Raw genomic sequence first — 21,581 nt, forward strand, 5'->3', positions numbered from 1 at the left:
TAACATAATGACTTCACCGTCTGAAACCACGGATAAGAATAACAATAATAATAATAATAATGAAGTATATGACTTACATCCAATTGAAGAGATTGCACATTCCTTATTGAGTGGTTCACTAGATAACCTTAATGAGAACTTTGAATTACTTGATCAATCCCAATTAATCTTATTGACCAGATTAAAAATCATAGAAGAACGTCTACAGGGATATCAAAAGATTGCGTTTGAAGATTCTAAAATACGAGAAGAAGAATTAGTAACATACATGAATAAGATTAAAGATCTTGAAAAAAGATTACAGGTCACCTTGAAAACCATGACTAAAATAGATGATAGAATAGCTAAGATGGAAAATCGACTATAAGTTAAAGTTAAAGTTAAAGGTCATCAAATATTGTATTTTTAGTGTATATAAGATCTATTTAAAAGAATCTAATGAAACTATATGGATAACCTAACCCTTTTAATGAGAAAATGGAAAGAAGAAGACTGTAGAATACAAAGATTAAGATACTAAATATTGATACAGCAATCAAATTAACTAAAGCATTCTTATATGTTGGACTGTGAACGGTTAATAAAACGAATAAGACACTTAAGAAAAGGTAAACAAATCCAACTATTTGAGTTTCAATTCCTAATTGATTTTGTTGTCCTGGTACAAAATATTGAAGTGCACCTTCACCTTGTCTAATATATGGAGTTTGTCTAATTTGATTAAACATATAACCAGATATGAAAACTAAAGTAAGCCCACCTGATACAATTAACCATGCATATTTATTTGAAACGAATTTTAATACAAGACCTCTAAATACATAAAGTATTACTAAAATCAGTAAAGTAATAACAATATTAAATATAACAGCACTATAATTAACTGGAATATAAAGATTATATTTATGACCAGTTTTGGAATTTAAGAAATCAGTTACAAGAACTTTTTGATCACCATGGAAAAATGGATATTCATTCAGATCTGATAATAAATCATGTCTTCCTGGCATATTAGTTGGAGGGAAATGATATAATTTTGGAATTGATTGTAATTCAAAGATTTGGAATAATTTACGAGCATTAGCAAATTCAGCCCGGGCAAAATAAATATTCTTTTTAGTAATCTTTGATTTTTCATATACTTCATTTAATTCATGTTCAGGTAAACCATTTGGATGATCTTGAAACCATGAATTAACAATTATATCATAATCAGGTTTAAATTCTCGACATAAAAGACAATTGATTTGAACAGAATCTGATGTCATTACAAGAATAAGATGATAATCTCTTTTACCATATAATATTTTTTCATAATTATCATCAGTAATATCTATAATATGATTCTTCAGAGACTTTGACAATTCAAGTATTTGGTTGTCGGATAATCCCGCCATTGATATGGCAAAAAGAGATCCCAATATCACAAACAATTGTAATAATCGCAATTGCATTTCGTAATACTTCAATTCAACCTATTTATGTAATGAACTGATGTTAAAGTCTGATCTCCAGAGAGTAACAACTTGTTGAAAAATAATACTAGTAGAAAATTCAACACGTCAAGGTTCTCACTGTGAACAAAAAAATCGGTCACGTGTGCCCTCCCCCCACTAAAATTAAATTTTTACTAAACAGACTATTTTAAATTGCTGCCAAAATTAAGTAAGCTGATGGTTTGAAATATTAACAAACTTTCACTAACTGTAAAACCATAGATAGAGATTTTATTTTTATAGTTAAGTAAAGATTTTTTTCATTTCAAAGAAAAATTGTAATTATTGCAATTATTGTTTATTTTTGCACCATATTTATGATTAAATTCTCTTTACATTGTGTCTATATAATTCCCCTATACAATTGATACTTTCTTATCTGAGCCAATTTCAACTATACATAAACCTTGACCAACTTCAAATCTTTCTACCAAAAGTATATACTCTCCTGGTCTTTCTATCATACAATCTATATATACCCCATATAAGGAATCGCTCCACTGTTCATTTATCTGAATTGGCTGCGAATTATGAGCATCGAATATTGAACCTCTTATAGCTGGACGATAAGTCTGAATCAGATCATATTGGCTAACCTCATCATGTAGATGTTTCAAATGAATAGTTACGTTTGATTTAAATGAAGATAATTGAAATCTCACTTTGAACCTATTTGATCCTTCCCAACTTATCTTTCTCTTTTCATTAAATAGATTTAAAGCAGGAAATATCTTTTCAACTTTCACATTCTCTAAGTTAGCGTCATTATGATTTAAAAGGATCTTAAAATCACCAAGAGTTCCAAAATCATAGGTTGAAACAACTAACTTGTAGAATCCCGGTCTCAAATTCTTAAAAATATAAGCTTGATATCCTTCACTATAATGTTCATTAAATAATAATTTTGATTTATCAAAGCATCTTAAGGGGAGAGTTTGGAATTGTTTCTCAGCATGGAAAAGGTGAAAGTTTATTGCATCATCCTTTATATTTGAAAATATAGATATTATCATATCGGTTGGGTTGAGAACTTCGATAGAGTATTGTGGATTAGTGATGTATGATGATAATGACCAATTACCTCCACTATTAGTCAGATTCCATTCACCATCGATTAAAGGCAAAAGACTTTGATAAAGATATTTCGCCTTAGTTAATTTCAATGCCTTATAATTATTTAATAAACTGATGGTAAAGGTTGAATTCTTAGAACTAGTAATTACAACAGTATAATATGTTTTTGGAGCTAGTTTTAATTTAACTAATTTCATTCTATTATTAGTTTCAGTGTTACTTGGATTTACACATTTATACTGATTTGGATATAGAACTTTATTCCCATTAACAGTTTCATAAACTGAAACATTCAATAGATTCACTTCCTTTGTAATTGGAAGATGACGTTCCAAGAATATCCATGATTCCTGTACTTGATCAGAAGAATTATAGAATGAAAATTGAGGCTTACTAAATAAGAATGGTGAGGTATTGTTATATATGAAATGTACCTTTTCATTAAGTGGTAATTTATCATCAATTTTCCAATTACAATATAAGTAACTGAAATGGTTTAAGTCGCTAATTTTCAAGAATCGTTTATCTTCATCATTATTCTCTATCCATGGATTCTTAACGACTATAGATCCATCTTCGTCAATTGAATGAACAACATAATCATGGCCAGGAATTAACTTCAATTGTGATGATAATTTTTTACTTAAATTCCCAGTGCCGACTCCCAACAACACTTTATTCTCAATTCTGAATTTCCATAATTCTTTCAAATCCATTGGTAAGATACCATGTCTAATGGGCATAATCTCCGGAATCCACCTAGTCAACATGAAAGTATCAATTGCCATATTGGAACCACTGAATTTATATCCATCACCCATTACTTTCAAATATGCTTTCTCTATTAATGCAGGCCATAAGAGATCAGTATTATCAGAAGAAGTTACTATCAAATTCCTATTCATATAAGCCTTTGGTAACTTATTATCGACTGTAACTAATCGTAAGGAACCATTGAATGCTAAACTTACCTTAAATTTTTCATTCTTCTGTCTCGGTGATATTATTTGTATCAATTTATCCAACAGACATGGAATACTTACTATAGACAAAAGTGAAGATACAAATGAACAATTATCAAGTAGATCTTGATACAAGGTTGATAAATCATTTAAATCTGCAGACCAATCACATACATCTACTTTCTCAAATTCAGTATTCAACGGTAATTGATGGATTTGAGGAGTTGTATCATTAAATGGTGTAGATGGAATGAATATTGAGTTTGATGAAGTTAAGTCATTACCAAAGTTAATGATGGGATAACTGAATAATTCAGAACTTAATTTAGATCCCATCCATTCTAATTTTTCTGAATATGAAAAGGACGCTGCTTTATCATTTAACTTGTCATATAATGCTAGTGAAAATTTAGATAATTGAATTATGTAAGTTCTAGTCTGTGCATCTACTTGTTCGAGCTTAGATATTTCATTTAGTATCTTTACCGCTTGTAAACATTTCTTTTTAGCTGCACTAGTGCTATTGATACATGCATCCCAATGACTCAATTCAATGAGTTCGAGATACTCTTGTAATCGTGTTCGTATTATATCTTCAGCCATTTTATTAGCTGTCGTATACTAAATATGGGGTAAACTTTAATGATGGAAAATAAAATTTGTAAATATTTACATCTATTTTTTTTTGTAATTACATAGTAAAACAAATGGAGGGAATACGAAATAGAACCAGATTGAAATCGACCAATGTTGAAAATATACTAGTGGATGAGAAAGATGAGTCTAAGGTGACTTCCACTAATCGTATAGTGCTTTCAATTCCTGTTTTGGTATTATTAATATTTGCATTTCGCTTATTTAATTCATTAACTATAAAGACATTTTTCCAGGCTGATGAATACTATCAATCACTTGAGCCAGCCCATGCATATGTTTTTGGATATGGGTATATCACTTGGGAATGGAAACAGCACTTACGATCTTCGATTCATCCTTGGCTTTATGTCATTGGTTATAAGATAGTCTCATTCTTCAGTGATGAACCCGATATTATCGCGTTGGCACCAAAAGTAATTGGAGCTCTATTATCAACCGTTGGAGAAGTTGGACTATATAGACTAGCGTATACATATACTACAGACGAATCATTAGCCAGAATAACGCTTCTTTTGTCTCTTCTTAATCCATTCAATTGGTATATATTTACAAGATCATTTTCAAATGGGTTTGAAACAGTATTGATTATATGGGCATTAAATTTTTGGTTATGGAATAATCGAATAAATTTAAAATATGCCAGTATATCATTCATATTGGCTCTTTTAAGTATTGTTGTAAGACCAACAAATGCAATTCTATGGGCATATTTGGGACTTTACTTTTTAATCCACACTAAGGAAAAGTTTAGTTCATTATTCAAATTGGGCTTAGTATTTTTAATAAGTTTAGTGGGAGTTTTATCATTAAGTACATGGTTAGATTATTTGTTTTACGGAATATTAACTTTCCCAACCTATAATTTCATAGAGTTCAATGTGCTTCGTAATCTTTCAATATTTTATGGAGTTGCGCCATGGCATTTTTACATATTTCAAACAATTCCTTTATTATTAATGACATATTTACCGTTTTGGTTGCATTCGGAGTTATGCCTCCATCATTATAAGGATATTCTTACTCAAATTATTATTGTTGTTACGACTGGGTTTTCAATTATTGGCCATAAGGAGTTTAGATTCATATATCCTTTGCAGCCAATATTTTTAATAATAACATCGTATTCAATTAAAGATATATTGGACAAATTTTCATCTAGAACCATAGTTAAAATAATAATTTCAATTATTATAGTCATAAATGTTGCAATTGCAATTTTTTTCAGTCAAGTACATGAAAGAGGGTCAATAGATGTCATTAATTATTTAAAGAAGGAATTAACCGAGGGTGATAAAATAGAATCAATTGGCTTTTTAACTCCTTGCCATTCTACTCCTTGGCAGAGTTATATTCATAATGCCGAATTAAATAATAATTCTAACACAAATAATATATCAAAGCTATGGTTTTTGACGTGTGAACCTCCTTTGCATCTAAGCGAATCAGCTACATTAGAGGATATTCGTGCATATAGAGATGAATCAGATCAATTTTATGATGATCGCTTACAATTCTTACATGACAATTTTCCTACAGATCAAAGGAATCGTATTGGTGAATCCAAGTATGAATGGCCAAGTCGTTTAATTGTGTTTGAACCAGAAGAGGAATTTATGAATGACTTCCTTAAACCATATTCATATCATCAATGTAAACGATTTTTCAATAGTTATTTCCATTGGGATGATAGACGTAAGGGTGATATCATTGTATATTGCAGAGACAATGATAAATCAACAATATAACGACAATTGATTTTGACGTACGTTATTACGGCTAATTACATAGAGATTTTAAATAATAATAGGTAATCAAATATTTACAACGTGATTAAAGTGTTGAGATAACTGACCGGAATTGCTCTTGTTTTTTTTCCTACCGGTATCAACAACTGAAGAAATCTTCCAATGACCGTCTAAACTCTGGGATGTAGAGTCTTTAAAATAGAAAATGGTCGGATAGCCTAAACTTTAAGTATCTGAATATAAGCCAGGAAAGCTAAGCGCATGACGGCATGCGCTAAAAGGTCATGTTTTTTCTGGAGTTAAGTGCAGAGAAAAGGCATGGAAACTAATCCCGAGGGCTCAGCTCAGCTGATCTGTAGGTGTGACAAAAGGCACAAGTGAAATTCCACCTAAATGCATATTTTTTATCTTATTTTTTACTGTATTAAAACCATCATCTGATTGCAGTATGGCAAATTCGAACAACCGAATGAGCAATTACGAGGGTAGACTATTGTTACTGTATGATCAAAGATTATTGGTTATGAAACCAACTAATGTATCGAACATTGACGTCAAGCGAGTGAACGCATGAGTGCACCACTGAAAAAGACATTGTATGAAAGGCTTTAGAACATTGTCAATGAGATGAGCAGTGAGTGGCTTTATGAACGGAACATTGAACCCTAAAATGTATCCATGGAAATTTGACCACAGATAAGTTCAATACGACAAAGAAATAGGAGAGCAGATTCGAGGGTGAGAGTTAATGTCCGGAATTTGGGCCAAACTCCCTGCCACCATGCACTTATGAGGGAAATTTCTCGGAGAAGACCACTTGAACATACGATTAAGGTTTCTTGGTGCGAAATAGGCAGCCCGATCACGAGGTGCGAAAAAATAAAGAAAATAAAAAATATCGTTACTTAGCTGGACCAGTACTATTAGCCAGTACTGTATAACAATAGTATGCATCGTGTCCTCTCTATCCATTTATACTTGGCTTCTTACACTACTAGAGTATACTCTTAATGAATAGGATTGCCCACAATTTGTATCGTCTGAGCCCAATTGCTAGCCCTGTAAGATATAGCGAGATGTAGAACATAACAATAAAGACAATTGTTATCGCTATAATAATTCTTTCATCATAATAATTTTGAAACGTAATCTCTCTATTCCATTAGGGCATTTACACTGGTCATTGGCTGGAAATCTATCTTGCTCCAAACTATGGGGCAAACTGAAGGGGGCAGCAGGAGAGTCACTAAAAATAAAAAATAAAATTGAGAATGGAACATCCCACTTAATGTACAGTACATCTTATTATGCAGACTTTAATCGCACCCATCATCACAATCATTTATCCTATACAGTCCAGCATGTACATCACCAGAAGTAATACAATTAGACATTTTTGGAAAAGGGAGAAATTGAAAAATGTGGGATTGGATTGAATTTCTTGAAATTATTTAAGGAGTTCCAATTCACCTCCATTTGAATTTTATATCTATTTTATTTAATTTATTCAATTATATATTTTTATAATTATTATTCTACAATCAATTCTAATAACAATTAGTCAAATTGAAGTATAAAAAGCAAAAAACAATGTCTGCAGTTCCAAAGACTCAAAAGGGTGTCATTTTTGAAAAAAATGGTGGCCCATTAATTTATAAGGACATCCCAGTCCCAACTCCAAAACCAAATGAAATTTTAATTCATGTTAAATACTCTGGAGTATGTCACACTGATTTACATGCCTGGAAAGGTGATTGGCCATTAGACACTAAATTACCATTAGTCGGTGGTCATGAAGGTGCCGGTGAAGTTGTTGGTATTGGTGCTAATGTCACTGGTTGGGAACTCGGTGATTTAGCTGGTATTAAATGGTTAAACGGTTCATGTTTAAGTTGTGAATTCTGTCAAAACACCAATGAACCAAATTGTGCTAAGGCCGATTTATCTGGTTACACTCATGATGGTTCTTTCCAACAATATGCTACTGCTGATGCCGTTCAAGCTGCTAGAATTCCAAAGGGTACTGACTTAGCTGAAGTTGCTCCAATCTTATGTGCTGGTGTTACCGTTTACAAGGCTTTAAAGACTGCTGGTGCCAAACCAGGTCAATGGGTTGCCGTTTCTGGTGCTGGTGGTGGTTTAGGTTCTTTAGCCATCCAATACGCTAAGGCTATGGGTTTGAGAGTTGTTGCCATCGATGGTGGTGAAGAAAAAGGTGAATTTACTAAATCATTAGGTGCTGAAGCATACGTTGATTTTTTCACTTCTAAAGATATTGTTGCCGATGTTATTAAGGCCACTGATGGTGGTGCACATGGTGCCATTAATGTTTCTGTTTCAGAAAAGGCTATTGCCCAATCTGTTGATTACGTCAGAGCTACTGGTACTGTTGTCTTAGTTGGTTTACCAGCTGGTGCCAAGGTTGTTGCTCCAGTTTTTGATGCCGTTGTCAAATCTATTTCCATCAAAGGTTCTTATGTTGGTAACAGAGCTGATACTGCTGAAGCCATTGATTTCTTCTCCAGAGGTTTAATTAAATGTCCAATCAAGATTGTTGGATTATCTGAATTACCAGGTGTTTACGAATTGATGGAACAAGGTAAGATTATCGGTAGATATGTTCTTGATACTAGCAAATAATCGAACTGAAGTCTTCCGGAGAGGGTTAGTATTATAGAATTTACCCTGTTGCAAAAATTTGTCCAGGAGAAAAACAATTATGCAGAAGCTCTGGATATTTTCATTATCCTCTTTCATGAATTAAAAATTTATATTATTTTTTTAACGAATTACGTTTTAAACATTTCAGTATCTTTATATTAATAAACTATACTTTAAAATAATTGCAAAATCTTGTAGTAAACAAATAATATATTCTTGTAGTAAACAAATAATATAATAATGAGATCGTATTCCATATTTGTAGTAGAACGGAAATTCTGAACCGCATTGGTAGCTATTTCCAACATTATTATTGCCCCATTTATACTTATTTATACAAGTGCAAACGATTTGTATTGCGAGAGGGGATGTTGGTGGGACATACTTACAAACCTTAAAATAGTGTTAACCGCCAAGAGGACCAAAACAGGAAATTTAGATCTATTGGATCGATAAGGAAATCATTTCCATCGCAAGATCAAAACCTATATGGACTGTATTAACATCATAATGTTCTGAAAAATAGCTTTTTTTTCGTTATTTAACAGCCCCAATATTGCTATTCGAACGATGTACAACTCCTAAACCCTTTCAGCGAAAAAGCGAATGATTGATTCGAAATCTTATAGATTATGGGGAATTTCCTAATTGGGAAACAAGGTGCGGCAAGAACTACAAAATAAAATTTCGCATTATCATAACCTTTTGCCGCTAATACTCACAATGATTGAATGCTATAGATGGATCTTCGATTAATTAATATCCGATAACTTTGATGAGATAATTAGTAAGTAGATTAATCAAATATAAATACACTAATCTTTCTCTAATAATGATTTCTTCATTTTTTAGTTAGTTATCTATAGAAATATTAACTCATAATGAGTATTAATGAAGTAGAATTCGATAATGTTCCCGGAACAATTCATTTAGTTGATTTGGAGGGTAATTTAGATGTTAAAAAAAATAAAGGTGATAAAAGTATCATTCTTTTACCTCAACCATCCTCAAACCCCAATGATCCATTAAGATGGTCACAAAAGAAAAAGATACAACAATTTAGTTTGCTTTGGGTTTGGGCTTTTCTATTAGCTGTAGCAGTTAATTTCTGGGGTCCACTTTGGGAAATTTGGAGTGAAGAATTTGACGTCAGCTTTTACAGATTAAACATTACTGCTGCAGAATGCTTTCTTTTTCTTGGAGTAGGGTGTTTGTTCTTACAACCAACAGCTCTTAAACTTGGTAGAAGGTTTGTATATTTAATTTGTACAGTTATTATTTTAGTGGTAAGTGTTCTTGGAAGTCAAGCACTGAACGTTGTTTATTTGGATGTATCTAATATATTTGGGGGATTTGCTGCTGCTCCAGTTGATTCCTTAGTAGAAATATCTTCCACTGATGTATTTTTCCAACATGAAAGAGCCACTGCTATTTCCTGCCTTATTTTAGCATTATATGCTGGAAGTTTTCTTGGACCAGTAGCTTGTGGTTATATAACTGATTCAATGGGTTGGAGATGGTGTTATTACTTCCAAGTTATATTTTTTGGAATCTTATTTGTTATTTTAATACTTGGAATGGAAGATACAACTTTCGATAGAAATTATAATGAAGAAATTCTTGAACAGAATATTCTCCAACAAATAAGATCCAAAGATAATGATTCAACTACTCAAAGTGGTAAGAATGTAACAACAGAAATTGATACCAATGAAATCTCTAGTAAGATCCTGTTTGATGCAAGTGAAGTTTCTTCAGTTGATTACTCTATACCCAAGAGAACATATTGGCAAAGAATGAGATTAATGGAATTAGAGTATAACGATAAAAGACCATGGTTTACTATTTTCATTAGGCCTTTCTATTTGATAACTTTTCCAGCTGTCGTTTGGGGTGGAATTATTTATGGAGCTCAAATGATGTATTTATCATTAATTTCAACTTCTCAATCCCAAATATTCTCAAGTCCTCCTTATAATTTTGGAGCCAATGCTGTTGGTTTAACTAATATATCATGCTTTGTTGGAAATATCATTGGTATGTTTTACGGTGGACCATTTGTAGATTGGTTAACAGTAAGATTAGCTAGAAAGAATGAAGGGATATTAGAACCCGAATTTAGATTACAAGCTATGCACGTTCCAACCATAGTAAATGCAGCTGGTTTGCTTGCTTATGGATTAGGGGCTCACTACAAAGCTCATTGGGCAGTGCCTGCAATTATTGGTCAAGGGTTATTAGGTGTTGCAATGAGTTCTTCTGGTGCCATTTGTTTATCATATGCTGTTGACAGTTATGGAATGTTAGCCAGTGAAGCACTTGTACTTATGCTTGTCATAAGAAATTGTATTGGATTTGCTTTCACTTTTGGTTTCCAACCTTGGTTAGATCATAATGGATTAAAAGTTCTTACTTGGCTCATTTTCATGCTTTGTCTCATTATAAACGCAAGTTATATACTTATGATAAGGTATGGTAAAGCATGTAGAAAATGGACTAAATCAAAGTACGAAAAGTATAGTGATCCAAATTATGGAACGATTTCATTCTTCACTAAAAAATGAAGAATTATACTGTGTATATTAAATGATAATGATTCTAGCAAAAACTTTTTTGCATAACTATTTAGCTACGTCTGAGATCTATTTGATAGTTGTTCATTGACTAAATCAAGTTTCTTTTTAATAAAGTAATTATTCGATTCCTGATCGGCAATATCACGTTTTAAAGATAAAATATCTTTCCGTAGAGCAAAAATGGTTTGTTTATTCATATTAAGTTCAAGATTCTTTGATAATACTTCTTCATTAGACATAAGAATTAATTTATTCTTTTCTTCCATTTGTAAATTTAAAGCTTCTATATCTCTTTTTAGACGATTAATCTTTCTTTCATATTTCTTTATTTCAGAATTATAATCCTTTAATAGAGTTTCAAGTCGTTCTGATTTTACTGTAACTCGATTAAGACTATCTATTAATTCTTGATTTTCTTGTCTTAATCGTATATCTTCCTTTAAAATAGTTTGAGCTTCAAGGGAATTATATTTATCATTAGTTTCATTACCAGAATTAAAACCATTCCCATCTGTTCCGGATATTTTCAGATTTTCATTATTATTATCTTTACTACGATTATTATTTTCTTGTAATTGCTGATTTCTAAATGATCGTTCCAACTGTAACTGTTCATTTAATTGCATAAATGCACTATGATATTTAGAATCTGCCTTTTCAAACTCATCCCTTTCATCTAGTGCTCTCAGTACTTCCTCCAACCACGTCACCATTTCACATGTAGTTATACTTCTATAATACTATAAAATGCTATATTTTCTTAATTGTTTACATTAGTGATGACCTTTAACCCCATAGTTAACAAGTCATAATCTTTTTTTATGACCTTATCAAAACCGTGCACAAAGCGCAAAAATAAAAAACATACCCAAAAGCGAAAGTTGCCTTAACTAAATACGAGCCACTTCGTAATTGAATACCCTAACAAGTTCAAATTTGCACCAGTTGACAAAGTAGAACAGTTATTAAAAAGAGGTACATTTGAGGAATTACTGAAAATTTTAATTTTTACTTTGAATTGTAATTATAACTAATTATAATTCTATTACCCAACTATTTTTCTTCCTAGTGGCGTATGCTAGAAAGTCATACATTAATTATCAATACTATATAATAACTTAATCTTTGCATTTATAGTGCTTGGAGATGTCTATAATTCCACAAGCTCTACTACCTAAATCCATTGCAAATAATAATGGTCAATCTAATAATACTACTACTACTACTAATAATAATGAAGATGATACAACATTAGCATTAGCATCACAAAGCAATGAACAATCTCAATTAGAAACAATAATGGAAGGTTCAAAGGAGAATTCAAAAATTAGTTTAAATCCTTCGGTACCGAGTGATGAACCGGTAGAAAAGCAAGCCCAAGTTTCTGAAACTAATTATCAAATAATTCAAGAAAGTTATAGTTATAGATGGACATCAGCATTATCATTCTCATCATTTACTACCCCCAGTCCACCAGCTTGGCTTTATTGGAATAATAATTCCACGACAGAACAACAAGATTCAAGAATTGTAGATGAATCACATGATGATGGTAATGATCATAATGATTCAGCCATTCAAGATTCACCGGAAATACCTCCTCAAAATCAATTTCCAGAACCTAATTCTGAATCTAGACTCGATACAGAGACTACTACAGAATCACCAGAACAGCCTTGGGTAGATTGGTCTTTACAATATAGAAGAGTAAGTTCTGTTGTGTCTTATGTATATAATCGAAGTACATTGAATGAAGATAATGGTGGTAGTAATCATATAAATCCATCAGAAACAGTAGGTGATAGTTTAGTTACTCGAAAGTTTTCAACATCATCTCCTACTACATCGGCTCCACTGAGACAATTATCACTTTCCAAAGCTCCAACTATTAATTCATCATCACCCGCAGGATCCATTGTTCATAATCAAAAGAAGAATAGTCCTTCAATACCACCTGAATCTCGTGTAAATAATCAATCTAATAATAGTGATGATGTGAATCATAAACCTATAATAGAATCAGTACCTACTCCTAATGAAACAACTCCATTATTAAATGCAAATTCTTCTATAAGTACTCCTACTACTACCAGTGGCTGGTTTGATTGGTTTACTATACCGACATTTTGGTCAAAGCCCGTAGATGAAGATGATGATGAAGAAATTCATAATTCTGAACTTTACAAATCTGCCAAGAGTGCTATTGAGAATTCAAAAGAATCATCTCATTATGCTATAAAATGTATAAACATGGATCTTAATGTTCAAGAAGGAAAGGGAGTACGCGAACTAGAACTTGCTGTAAGTGATACTATGACAGAACGTGAACCTGTTAGATATAGATCTAAAAAGAGTCCTTTATTACCAAATGAAGTACAGGAAAGAACATTAACCACCAGAAATCCAACACCACCCCAACAACCATCAACTGTTACACTCGCAATAGATAATAGTTCTAGTAATACTAATGATATCAACTCAACCACTGCCAATGGTCCACAAACTTCTGGTATATCTGCTACCGTTAAAGAGAAGCAACAACAACTTCAACAACTGATTAATTCAAAAATGCAAACTAAAGCTAACAATCATACTATTACACCACCCAATCAAGTATTACCTTCTATTGATACCAATTTACGAACCATAACATTTAGAACTAAGGCTCGATTATTTATCCAAGATTTGTTCTGGAAATCATCAGAAAAGCACATCTATAAGAAGAAATCTCCAGATGTAATTAAGAAACGAAATCAAATTAAGCAAGTTGTTGTTGTTGGAATACATGGATTTTTACCAATTAAGATGGTTCGAACATTAATTGGACAATCCACTGGGAATTCCGTCAAATATGTAAATGAAGCTTCAAGATGTATACGGCAATGGTTACAAGATGGAGATGAAGGGAATGTTGAAATACATACCATTGCATTAGAAGGTGAAGGTAAGATTGAGAGTCGAGTTGAAAAATTAATGATATTGATTGAGAATTGGATTTCATTAATTGAATCTAGTGATTTTATATTTTTTGTAAGTCATGGACAGGGAACACCAGTTGCCATTAATTTATTAAGTAATTTACTTGATAAATATCCTCATTTAAATTTATCAACCAAAAAGATTGGTTTATTAAGTATGAGTGGAGTAATTATGGGACCATATCAAGGACTTGATTCTAAATTAGTAATTAGAGCATATACCCCATTTGAAAATGATATAATTCGAGAATTATTTGATTTTGATAAACCTAATAGTAAAGTATCAATTGAATTAGGTCATTCTTTACAAAATTTAGTTCAAAAAAATGTTAAAATTACATTAAGTGGTTCAACAAATGATCAATTCATTCCATTATATTCTTCATTAGGAATTAAATTTAATCATCCTAATATATTTCGAAATTTATTTATACTTGGAAGTAATAATGATACTCCGACATTTATTACAAAATTTCTTCAAGTATTAGTGATTATGAAAAATATGGGTTCAAAGCAAGATTATAAATTTTTATATCAATTGAGTGAAAAATGTATGGGGACAATTAGTAATGGAGGTCATTGTAAGATTTACAGTAATGATGAAATTTATAAGAATGCAATTCAACATAGTTTAGAAACAACAAGTTTAATGATTAGTCAAGATTTAGAGATTGTAAATGATGAAAATAGAAGTGTTCCTGTATCTTATAAATCACAATCTCCACCAAATAGTAAATCACAATCACCAGCTCCATTACCATTACCATTGGCAAGTAATATGAGTACAAGTTTAAGTACTTCATCGAATAATAGTACTAATAATGGAAGCATAACATCCAATACATCCATGAATTTATATGAGATGTCATGGAATTTGCGAAAATTAATCCATGAACTAATTAAAATTAATAATATTGGTAATATTAAATTACTTCAAGAATTAAAAACTGAGATTAAGCATTGGGATATTTATGGATCTCAATATAAGAGTTGGCGAGAATTAAGACCAGTGTTTGAAGTATTTGAAGATCTTGATATTGAAGAATTTCTTCTTTAGTAATAGTCTTTTACACAAGTATATACAACCAATCATAATTATAGATAGATAAAAATTTTCAAAGATAAAGCTCTAATCAACACAGTAATTTTAAAAAATAATGGGGTTAATTATATTTATCCGATTATACCACGTAGATTTCTAGAATAGGTTCAATTGGAAACAGTAATTCGGTTAATGTTTCCATTACAACGATTAATGAGTATTGATTTAATTGTTCCTTGATGAAAAAAAAATAAGGTTATGTGGTGTTCTAGAAAAACCATCAATAAAGACTAGTGTAATAGAAGTGTTCTTTACGCCGTTGACGGAGGTACAAACACACATACATATTAAATAATAGTTTTAAGTGGGGGGAAGACAAAACCGGCGTTGTCTCTTAACAATGCAAGCCGAGAGGAAAATAAATTACTCGTAAAAGGTTGTCAGAGCGCATTTTGTGTGAAAAATTTTTCCTGGAACAATAGACGCTAATGGAGCGAAATCTCGCACAAAAAAAACTTTTTACAGTAAGAATAGCGGAGTAACCAAATTGGCGGGGGAAAAGGTGATGAAGTAAAGTAAGATATGTACATAATCAAGTAGTAAAAAAGGAAACAAAATAAAAGGAGGTTGAATGTCAAGTGCATGAGCACATTGTTACAGATACGAAAGGTAGAGATAAGAAATGGAAGATTCGGATTGGAGGGTTTGAAAGTAAAAGTGGTGATTTGAAAGGAATACGAGATGTGAAAATTTTTCACTACCACATTTTTTTTGCAATTGTTATGGTTGTGAGATACCGGGGTAGGCTCCAAAAAAAATGCAAAAGCGATAACAATAACAAGATAGGGGACAAACGTTTTCATAGCTCCTTTAAATCCATGCATGATGAATAGATAAGTGTGGACGTGGTGTATCGAACTCCGACAAAGGAGTTTGGGTCATGAACACTTTTCTGTGGAGATAACCATTAGCTTAAAAGAGATTACAGTAGAGATAGGAGGAATGTAGAGTAAAGTAAATAAAACAAAGAGGCATGGATACGTATGTAGAGAATGTATTATCAATATCAGCGGCATTATTATTCCCTTGCTAATGCTAAAAGAGGATAGGTTTTATTGTATTAAAGCGCAAACCATGTATTAATTTAAGCTTATGATACATAACAATCAGCTTATTGACTAACAGAACAATAGTAGAGAGCGAATTTTATGTAGAATGAAGCTTAACGAATTCAGTAATAAAAGCACATATAGTATGCAAGTACCTTTAAAAAAGGGATACAGCATGCATTAGGTTCAGCGGAATAACAACAATTGAAATTGTATGTCAAGTTGAATCGTGGGGTGGGAAACAATTTTCCACCGGTGAAAAAATTGCACACCGAAGATGTGAAAAAAAAAACAGGAGATTTACTCAATCCCACAACAGGTGCCAGAATGACTAAAAGTCAAGTGATTCAATCTGTTGTTAAGGTATGATTCAGCCTGAAAAGAATTTATATAGATGTCAAACCCCGTATTATATAATATATCGTTCAATATAATGATTATTTGCGATTAGCTATAGTAAATAAAATTCAAAATCTTTGTAACTTAAATGACTAGTGCTGATCCTGCATGCATCAATCCTGAGACGGTTTAAAACTTTAGCGTATTCCGCAGCGCTTTCTCGTAGAGGTTTTCTTATCTAGAGGACTACAAAGGAAAAAAGCAATTTAGATGACACAAAACGAGCCCGCTTTTTTTTCTTGCTCAGGTTTTTCGCTGTACTTGTGCTGTCGTCGCTACAGTGTGTTTTTATTATTTTTTTTTTTGAATCATCTTTTGTTTTGTTAGCATTATTTTATTTTTTTGCCAGTCATCTTCATTGGAGTGAAAATTTTATAAAAACCTTTTACAACCACCCATATTTTATTTCTGATAACTTTCTTATTCCTTCTTTTAAATCTTCACCAATTGCTCGTGATTCATCTCATCTACTTAATCACTCTTTATCTACTCAATTGATCAATTGGATTGGATCATTAATTAACCTGAGTCATTCAATCTTGCTACATCATAGATATTTTTTGTGTTAGTTTACGCAAACCGAGCAGGGAAAGACAAAACAACCAGTAATAGTTACCGATCAGATTAGATCCGAAAAGATATAAGTCATTCAATTCTAATTAGATTGTTCATTATCATAATTGATAAAGTTAAAGTTAACAAATATTAAATAAATAAATATTAATATTAACTACAATAATATCAATAATATTACTTTCTCCATATTCCATACTTCCTCATACATTTCCAGATTGTGTGGTGTGGCTACGTTACCAAACATTTGCAATAGTAAAGACGTGTACTTTGTTCAAAAAAAAAAAAGTTTAAGTTTTTCTTTTTTTTATATATTTTTTCTTTGACTTTTTTTATCCTGGACACAGGAAGAAATTGAGACAAAAGAGAGAAGAACTGACTGACTGACTTTGGTGGAATACGAAAACGAACCCAAGTCAGATCTCATTCTCGCCATACACCTTTATAATAATAGTATTGGATAATTTAACTAGAGATCTTTGTTATCTAATATCCTTGGGCTTCAACATAGTTTAATTTCGTTGCCATAGTTTGGATCTTATATTGATTTATATTCATCCAATTCTTTTTTTATTATCGGCCGTATATAAATTAAATCACATATAAATTTATTGCCGTTTCATAATAGTCAGTCATTTTTTATTATATATAAGTTTTAAGGAGAGGATTTCAATAGTCATATCGATATCGATATTATTTATATTGATATTGTTAATTCATTCATAATGTCATCTGACGAAAATAGTACCTCTTCAAAGAGGACAAGAGCTTCAGGTGAAGCATTAGATTTTTTACTTCAAGAATTTGAACGTAATCAAAATCCTTCAAATGAACAAAGACGTGAAATAAGTGAAAAGACTGGAATGACTGAAAAGGCTATACGTATTTGGTTTCAAAATAGAAGAGCTAAATTAAAGAAGTTTGAAAAATTAAGTAAAATTAATACTAATACAACAAATACAACAAATTCATCAATACATTCATCAAGATCAAATAGTTTTTCAAATTTAGTTAGTCCAAATCATTATAATCATCCTGGAAATTCCAATAATAATAATGGAATTAATCCTCCAAGTAATCTTAGTCATCAACAACTTCAACAACAATATATTCCTATTGAAATTAATGAAAAATATTGTTTTATAAATTGTTCTTCACTTTCTGTTGGATCATGGCAAAGAATTAAATCTGGTTATCATCAAGAAAATTTATTAAGAAATAGTCTTGTTAATTTATCACCTTTTACCCTTAATTCTGTTATGCAAAATGTTGATCTTTTAGTCATATTATCAAAAAAGAATTTTGAAATTAATTATTTCTTTCTGGCTATTTCAAATAATACAAAGATTTTATTTAGAATCTTTTATCCAATAAATTCTATTCTTACATGTTCATTACTTGATAATAATATTAATAAAGAAAATAATGAACTTAGAGTTAGTTTAAGTCATCAACCTAAATTTTCTGTTTATTTTTATAATGGTATAAATAATAATGTTAATTCAAATTCAAATGCAAATCAATGGTCAATCTGTGATGATTTCAGTGAAGGCCAACAAGTTAGTCAAGCTCATATGAATGAAGGTGGAACATCTATTCCTCATGTTCTTGTTGGAGTTAAAAGTTCTTTACAATATTTAAATGCTTTTATTTTAGAAAATAATCAAATGATGCATCATCAACAACAACAAAATCAACAACCTTTACTTGATAATCCATTACTTTGGGATGATCCAAATACAATTTCTAGACCAGATTTTATAGCATCTCAACACCTTTCTCAAGGTCATATTGCTCCAAATAATTCGCATCCAAATCAAGCATTACCACCTCATTTTCATCAACATCCTTCTCAACAACAATTTTCACCAGTTGGTACAGGATTTGATCTTGATAATTCTCCAAATTCAATCACTAGTCATTCTCATGTTAATGTGAATTCTAATAGTAATTCTAATTCGAATATTAATAATAATAATAGTAATAATAATATTGCTAATAATAATGTTCATCTGGTAACATCTACTCCTCATTCTATTGGTTCAAATAATAATAATCGTTTATATCCTACTTCAAATGTCCCTCAACAATATTCTCAACATCAATCTCATCCATCTCAACATTCAACTTATCATGATGGTCATGGAGATAATTTTGATATTTTCCAAGCGGGAAATACTCCTGATTTTTTTATTAATAATGAAATAACCAATACTCCTGGATCAAATAATGGAGGTGGTAATTCAAATATTAATAATAATTCGAGTAATCCAATTAGTTATTCAAATAATAATAGTCCATCAATGAATAATATAACTCAAACTGGTCCACCATCAACTGTGCATTCTTATACCCATAATCAATATCCTCATAATGATACATTATTAGAGACATTATCTAATGGATCTCTTAATAACAATACTACTAGTACTAGTACTAATAATAATAATGGTAATAGTAATGGTAATACTTTTATACAGCCACAAGTCCATGCCCAACATCTTCATCAACCATCAAGTCATGAATTTGACTTTATAGGATTACATAATGATTTCAATACTCCTTCAAGTTCTAATAATACCCCTGGTTTAGGGTTTGATGGAGCCAATGTTGGTGTTGCAAATACTAGTACATCAGGAGCCACTAATACCGATGGAAATGATGGTAATGCTAGTAATAATATTGATCATTTTATTGATTACGGTAGTCAATTTTCATGAGATAACGTGATTTGATTTCAAGCATATAGACCCAGGTAAACATTAATTAATTTCTTTCTTCATGTTATACTCCCTTTCCTTCATTACTTCATTCCTTCCTTCCTTCCTTCATTCCTTATACTTCTTCCATAATTTTGTCTTTACTACATTTATTTCTTTTGTCGTCCCGTTTTTCTTTCTTTCCTTCCTTCCTTCGTCTTTCTTTATTTTTTAATGTTATTGTATCTCTAATTCCTTCAATCTTTATTTCACATACAGTATATGTATATGTAAATTCATATTGTATTAATAAATAGTTAAGTTCGCAGTCTGAAAAAAAATTTAGTTAACTAGTAAAATACTGCTGGTTATAGTGTACAAGCAATAGCAGTAGCATTAGGTTTAACCATACAAGTCAATGTTGAACTTATGGAGAAAGGCTCCTGTACGAAGGTGGGGACTTCGGTTCAACTCAGGAGTCGCATCCACCACCACTACCACCACCACCACCAAACCACCATTATTATCCATACTTCCTAAGAAGAAAGTTATGAACAAACTATTGTTCGATAATGATTCACGATTTACTTATTCTAAAACTATACCTATCCTTCAAGCAGTGTATGAAAATCTTGATAATCCTGATGAAATAGTATATCCTTCAAAAGTTAATGGTCAAGATCTTATGGTATTAAAACTGGTTTTAACTAATGTTCGAACTATGACCAATACAATTAATAAAAATCTTTTAGGATTAGAAAATGAATTAGTTGAACAAGCAGCAGAAATGGGTGATAATGATGCTGTTGCTTTATTAATGTATGAAGTATTATGTAAAAGTATTCGAGAAAAGGATTCAGTATCTGATGAAGATGAAAAATATGCTAGTGAAACTCTTTATGATTTAATTCAGCTTCCTAATCTTTTAGCTATAAAATTAATGGGAAATTTCTTGTTTCTGATAAATCAATTTACTCAAGCTAAAGATGTTTGGAAAATGTATCTTAAATTAGATAATGATAGTATTCAAGCTGCTCAAGTTTATTCTAGTCTTGGAGCTTATTATATGACTTATGAACAACCAACAGTTAATCTTGGTAAAGCTAAAATTTGTTTTGAAAATGCTATAAGATTCGGAATTCTTGATGATAATTTAGCAAAGACTCATTATTATCTTGGACAATTATATAGTAATGTTGATCCTGAAATAGCGAGATATCATTGGGAAATTAGTGCCACTAAATCTCTTGTTGAAAGTTTCTCAGCTTTAGGATTTCTTGAACTTAATACTTTCCAGAATTATTCAAAATCAGTAGAATGGTTTAAATTAGGTGTTGAAACTTCTAAGGATGTGGTTTGTATGATAGGATTATTTGATGTATATTATCGTATGAAAGATAATCTACAAGCTTTTACTTGGTTAGGAAAGATAACAGCCTTTAATGAAAAACTTAAATCATATAAGAAAACACCAGAATATAATAATCCCGAGATGAAAGCCTACATTAATAACCATGAAGTTCAAATCGAGCACTTTTTCAAATCTAGATCCAATGAAATTAATGACGTTACTAGTAATGTTGCTTAAATTTACTTACTTGTATATATAT

General features: G+C 31.2%; 11 protein-coding genes across 11 annotated transcripts; 7 read left to right on the forward strand and 4 right to left on the reverse strand. All coding sequences in view use genetic code 12, as the record gives it.

Annotated features, from left to right (window-relative positions):
• Positions 1–7: 7 nt before the first annotated feature.
• Positions 8–367, forward strand: RJT21DRAFT_114419 (uncharacterized protein; the record flags this gene model as incomplete). Its single annotated transcript, XM_064880245.1, has 1 exon — positions 8–367. The coding sequence occupies one exon, from the start codon at positions 8–10 to the stop codon at positions 365–367; it is 360 nt and encodes a 119-aa protein (XP_064737573.1).
• Positions 368–425: 58 nt separating this feature from the next.
• On the reverse strand, positions 426–1,454 carry RJT21DRAFT_114420 (dolichyl-diphosphooligosaccharide--protein glycotransferase; the record flags this gene model as incomplete). The annotated part of the gene is made up of 1 exon (XM_064880246.1): positions 426–1,454. The coding sequence occupies one exon, from the start codon at positions 1,452–1,454 to the stop codon at positions 426–428; it is 1,029 nt and encodes a 342-aa protein (XP_064737574.1).
• A 318-nt stretch (positions 1,455–1,772) lies between these two features.
• Positions 1,773–4,179, reverse strand: RIM13 (Rim13p). The gene has a single exon (XM_064884388.1). The coding sequence runs from the start codon at positions 4,133–4,135 to the stop codon at positions 1,853–1,855; it is 2,283 nt and encodes a 760-aa protein (XP_064737575.1). The 5' UTR covers positions 4,136–4,179; the 3' UTR covers positions 1,773–1,852.
• Position 4,180: 1 nt separating this feature from the next.
• On the forward strand, positions 4,181–6,012 carry RJT21DRAFT_132996 (putative glycosylphosphatidylinositol-alpha 1,2 mannosyltransferase). The gene has a single exon (XM_064883166.1). The coding sequence runs from the start codon at positions 4,240–4,242 to the stop codon at positions 5,932–5,934; it is 1,695 nt and encodes a 564-aa protein (XP_064737576.1). The 5' UTR covers positions 4,181–4,239; the 3' UTR covers positions 5,935–6,012.
• A 1,347-nt stretch (positions 6,013–7,359) lies between these two features.
• ADH1 (Adh1p) lies at positions 7,360–8,777 on the forward strand. The gene has a single exon (XM_064881877.1). It carries the CDS (start codon positions 7,525–7,527, stop codon positions 8,572–8,574), a length of 1,050 nt encoding a protein of 349 aa, XP_064737577.1. The 5' UTR covers positions 7,360–7,524; the 3' UTR covers positions 8,575–8,777.
• Positions 8,778–8,983: 206 nt separating this feature from the next.
• Positions 8,984–11,191, forward strand: RJT21DRAFT_38482 (putative ion transporter). The gene has a single exon (XM_064884399.1). It carries the CDS (start codon positions 9,477–9,479, stop codon positions 11,157–11,159), a length of 1,683 nt encoding a protein of 560 aa, XP_064737578.1. The 5' UTR covers positions 8,984–9,476; the 3' UTR covers positions 11,160–11,191.
• Positions 11,192–11,224: 33 nt separating this feature from the next.
• Positions 11,225–11,884, reverse strand: RJT21DRAFT_5106 (uncharacterized protein; the record flags this gene model as incomplete). The annotated part of the gene is made up of 1 exon (XM_064884873.1): positions 11,225–11,884. One exon carries the CDS (start codon positions 11,882–11,884, stop codon positions 11,225–11,227), a length of 660 nt encoding a protein of 219 aa, XP_064737579.1.
• Positions 11,885–12,448: 564 nt separating this feature from the next.
• On the forward strand, positions 12,449–15,292 carry RJT21DRAFT_120875 (uncharacterized protein). Its single transcript, XM_064881878.1, has one exon. It carries the CDS (start codon positions 12,471–12,473, stop codon positions 15,204–15,206), a length of 2,736 nt encoding a protein of 911 aa, XP_064737580.1. The 5' UTR covers positions 12,449–12,470; the 3' UTR covers positions 15,207–15,292.
• Positions 15,293–16,438, reverse strand: RJT21DRAFT_120876 (uncharacterized protein). Its single transcript, XM_064881879.1, has one exon. The coding sequence runs from the start codon at positions 16,073–16,075 to the stop codon at positions 15,677–15,679; it is 399 nt and encodes a 132-aa protein (XP_064737581.1). The 5' UTR covers positions 16,076–16,438; the 3' UTR covers positions 15,293–15,676.
• Positions 16,439–17,632: 1,194 nt separating this feature from the next.
• Positions 17,633–20,328, forward strand: GRF10 (Grf10p). The gene has a single exon (XM_064884402.1). It carries the CDS (start codon positions 17,998–18,000, stop codon positions 19,990–19,992), a length of 1,995 nt encoding a protein of 664 aa, XP_064737582.1. The 5' UTR covers positions 17,633–17,997; the 3' UTR covers positions 19,993–20,328.
• Position 20,329: 1 nt separating this feature from the next.
• On the forward strand, positions 20,330–21,581 carry RJT21DRAFT_38609 (uncharacterized protein). Its single transcript, XM_064884400.1, has one exon. It carries the CDS (start codon positions 20,390–20,392, stop codon positions 21,557–21,559), a length of 1,170 nt encoding a protein of 389 aa, XP_064737583.1. The 5' UTR covers positions 20,330–20,389; the 3' UTR covers positions 21,560–21,581.

This window comes from Scheffersomyces amazonensis (assembly GCF_036850825.1).
Source record: "Scheffersomyces amazonensis strain UFMG-HMD-26.3 chromosome Unknown RJT21scaffold_4, whole genome shotgun sequence".
NCBI classification, from domain to species: domain Eukaryota; kingdom Fungi; phylum Ascomycota; class Pichiomycetes; order Serinales; family Debaryomycetaceae; genus Scheffersomyces; species Scheffersomyces amazonensis.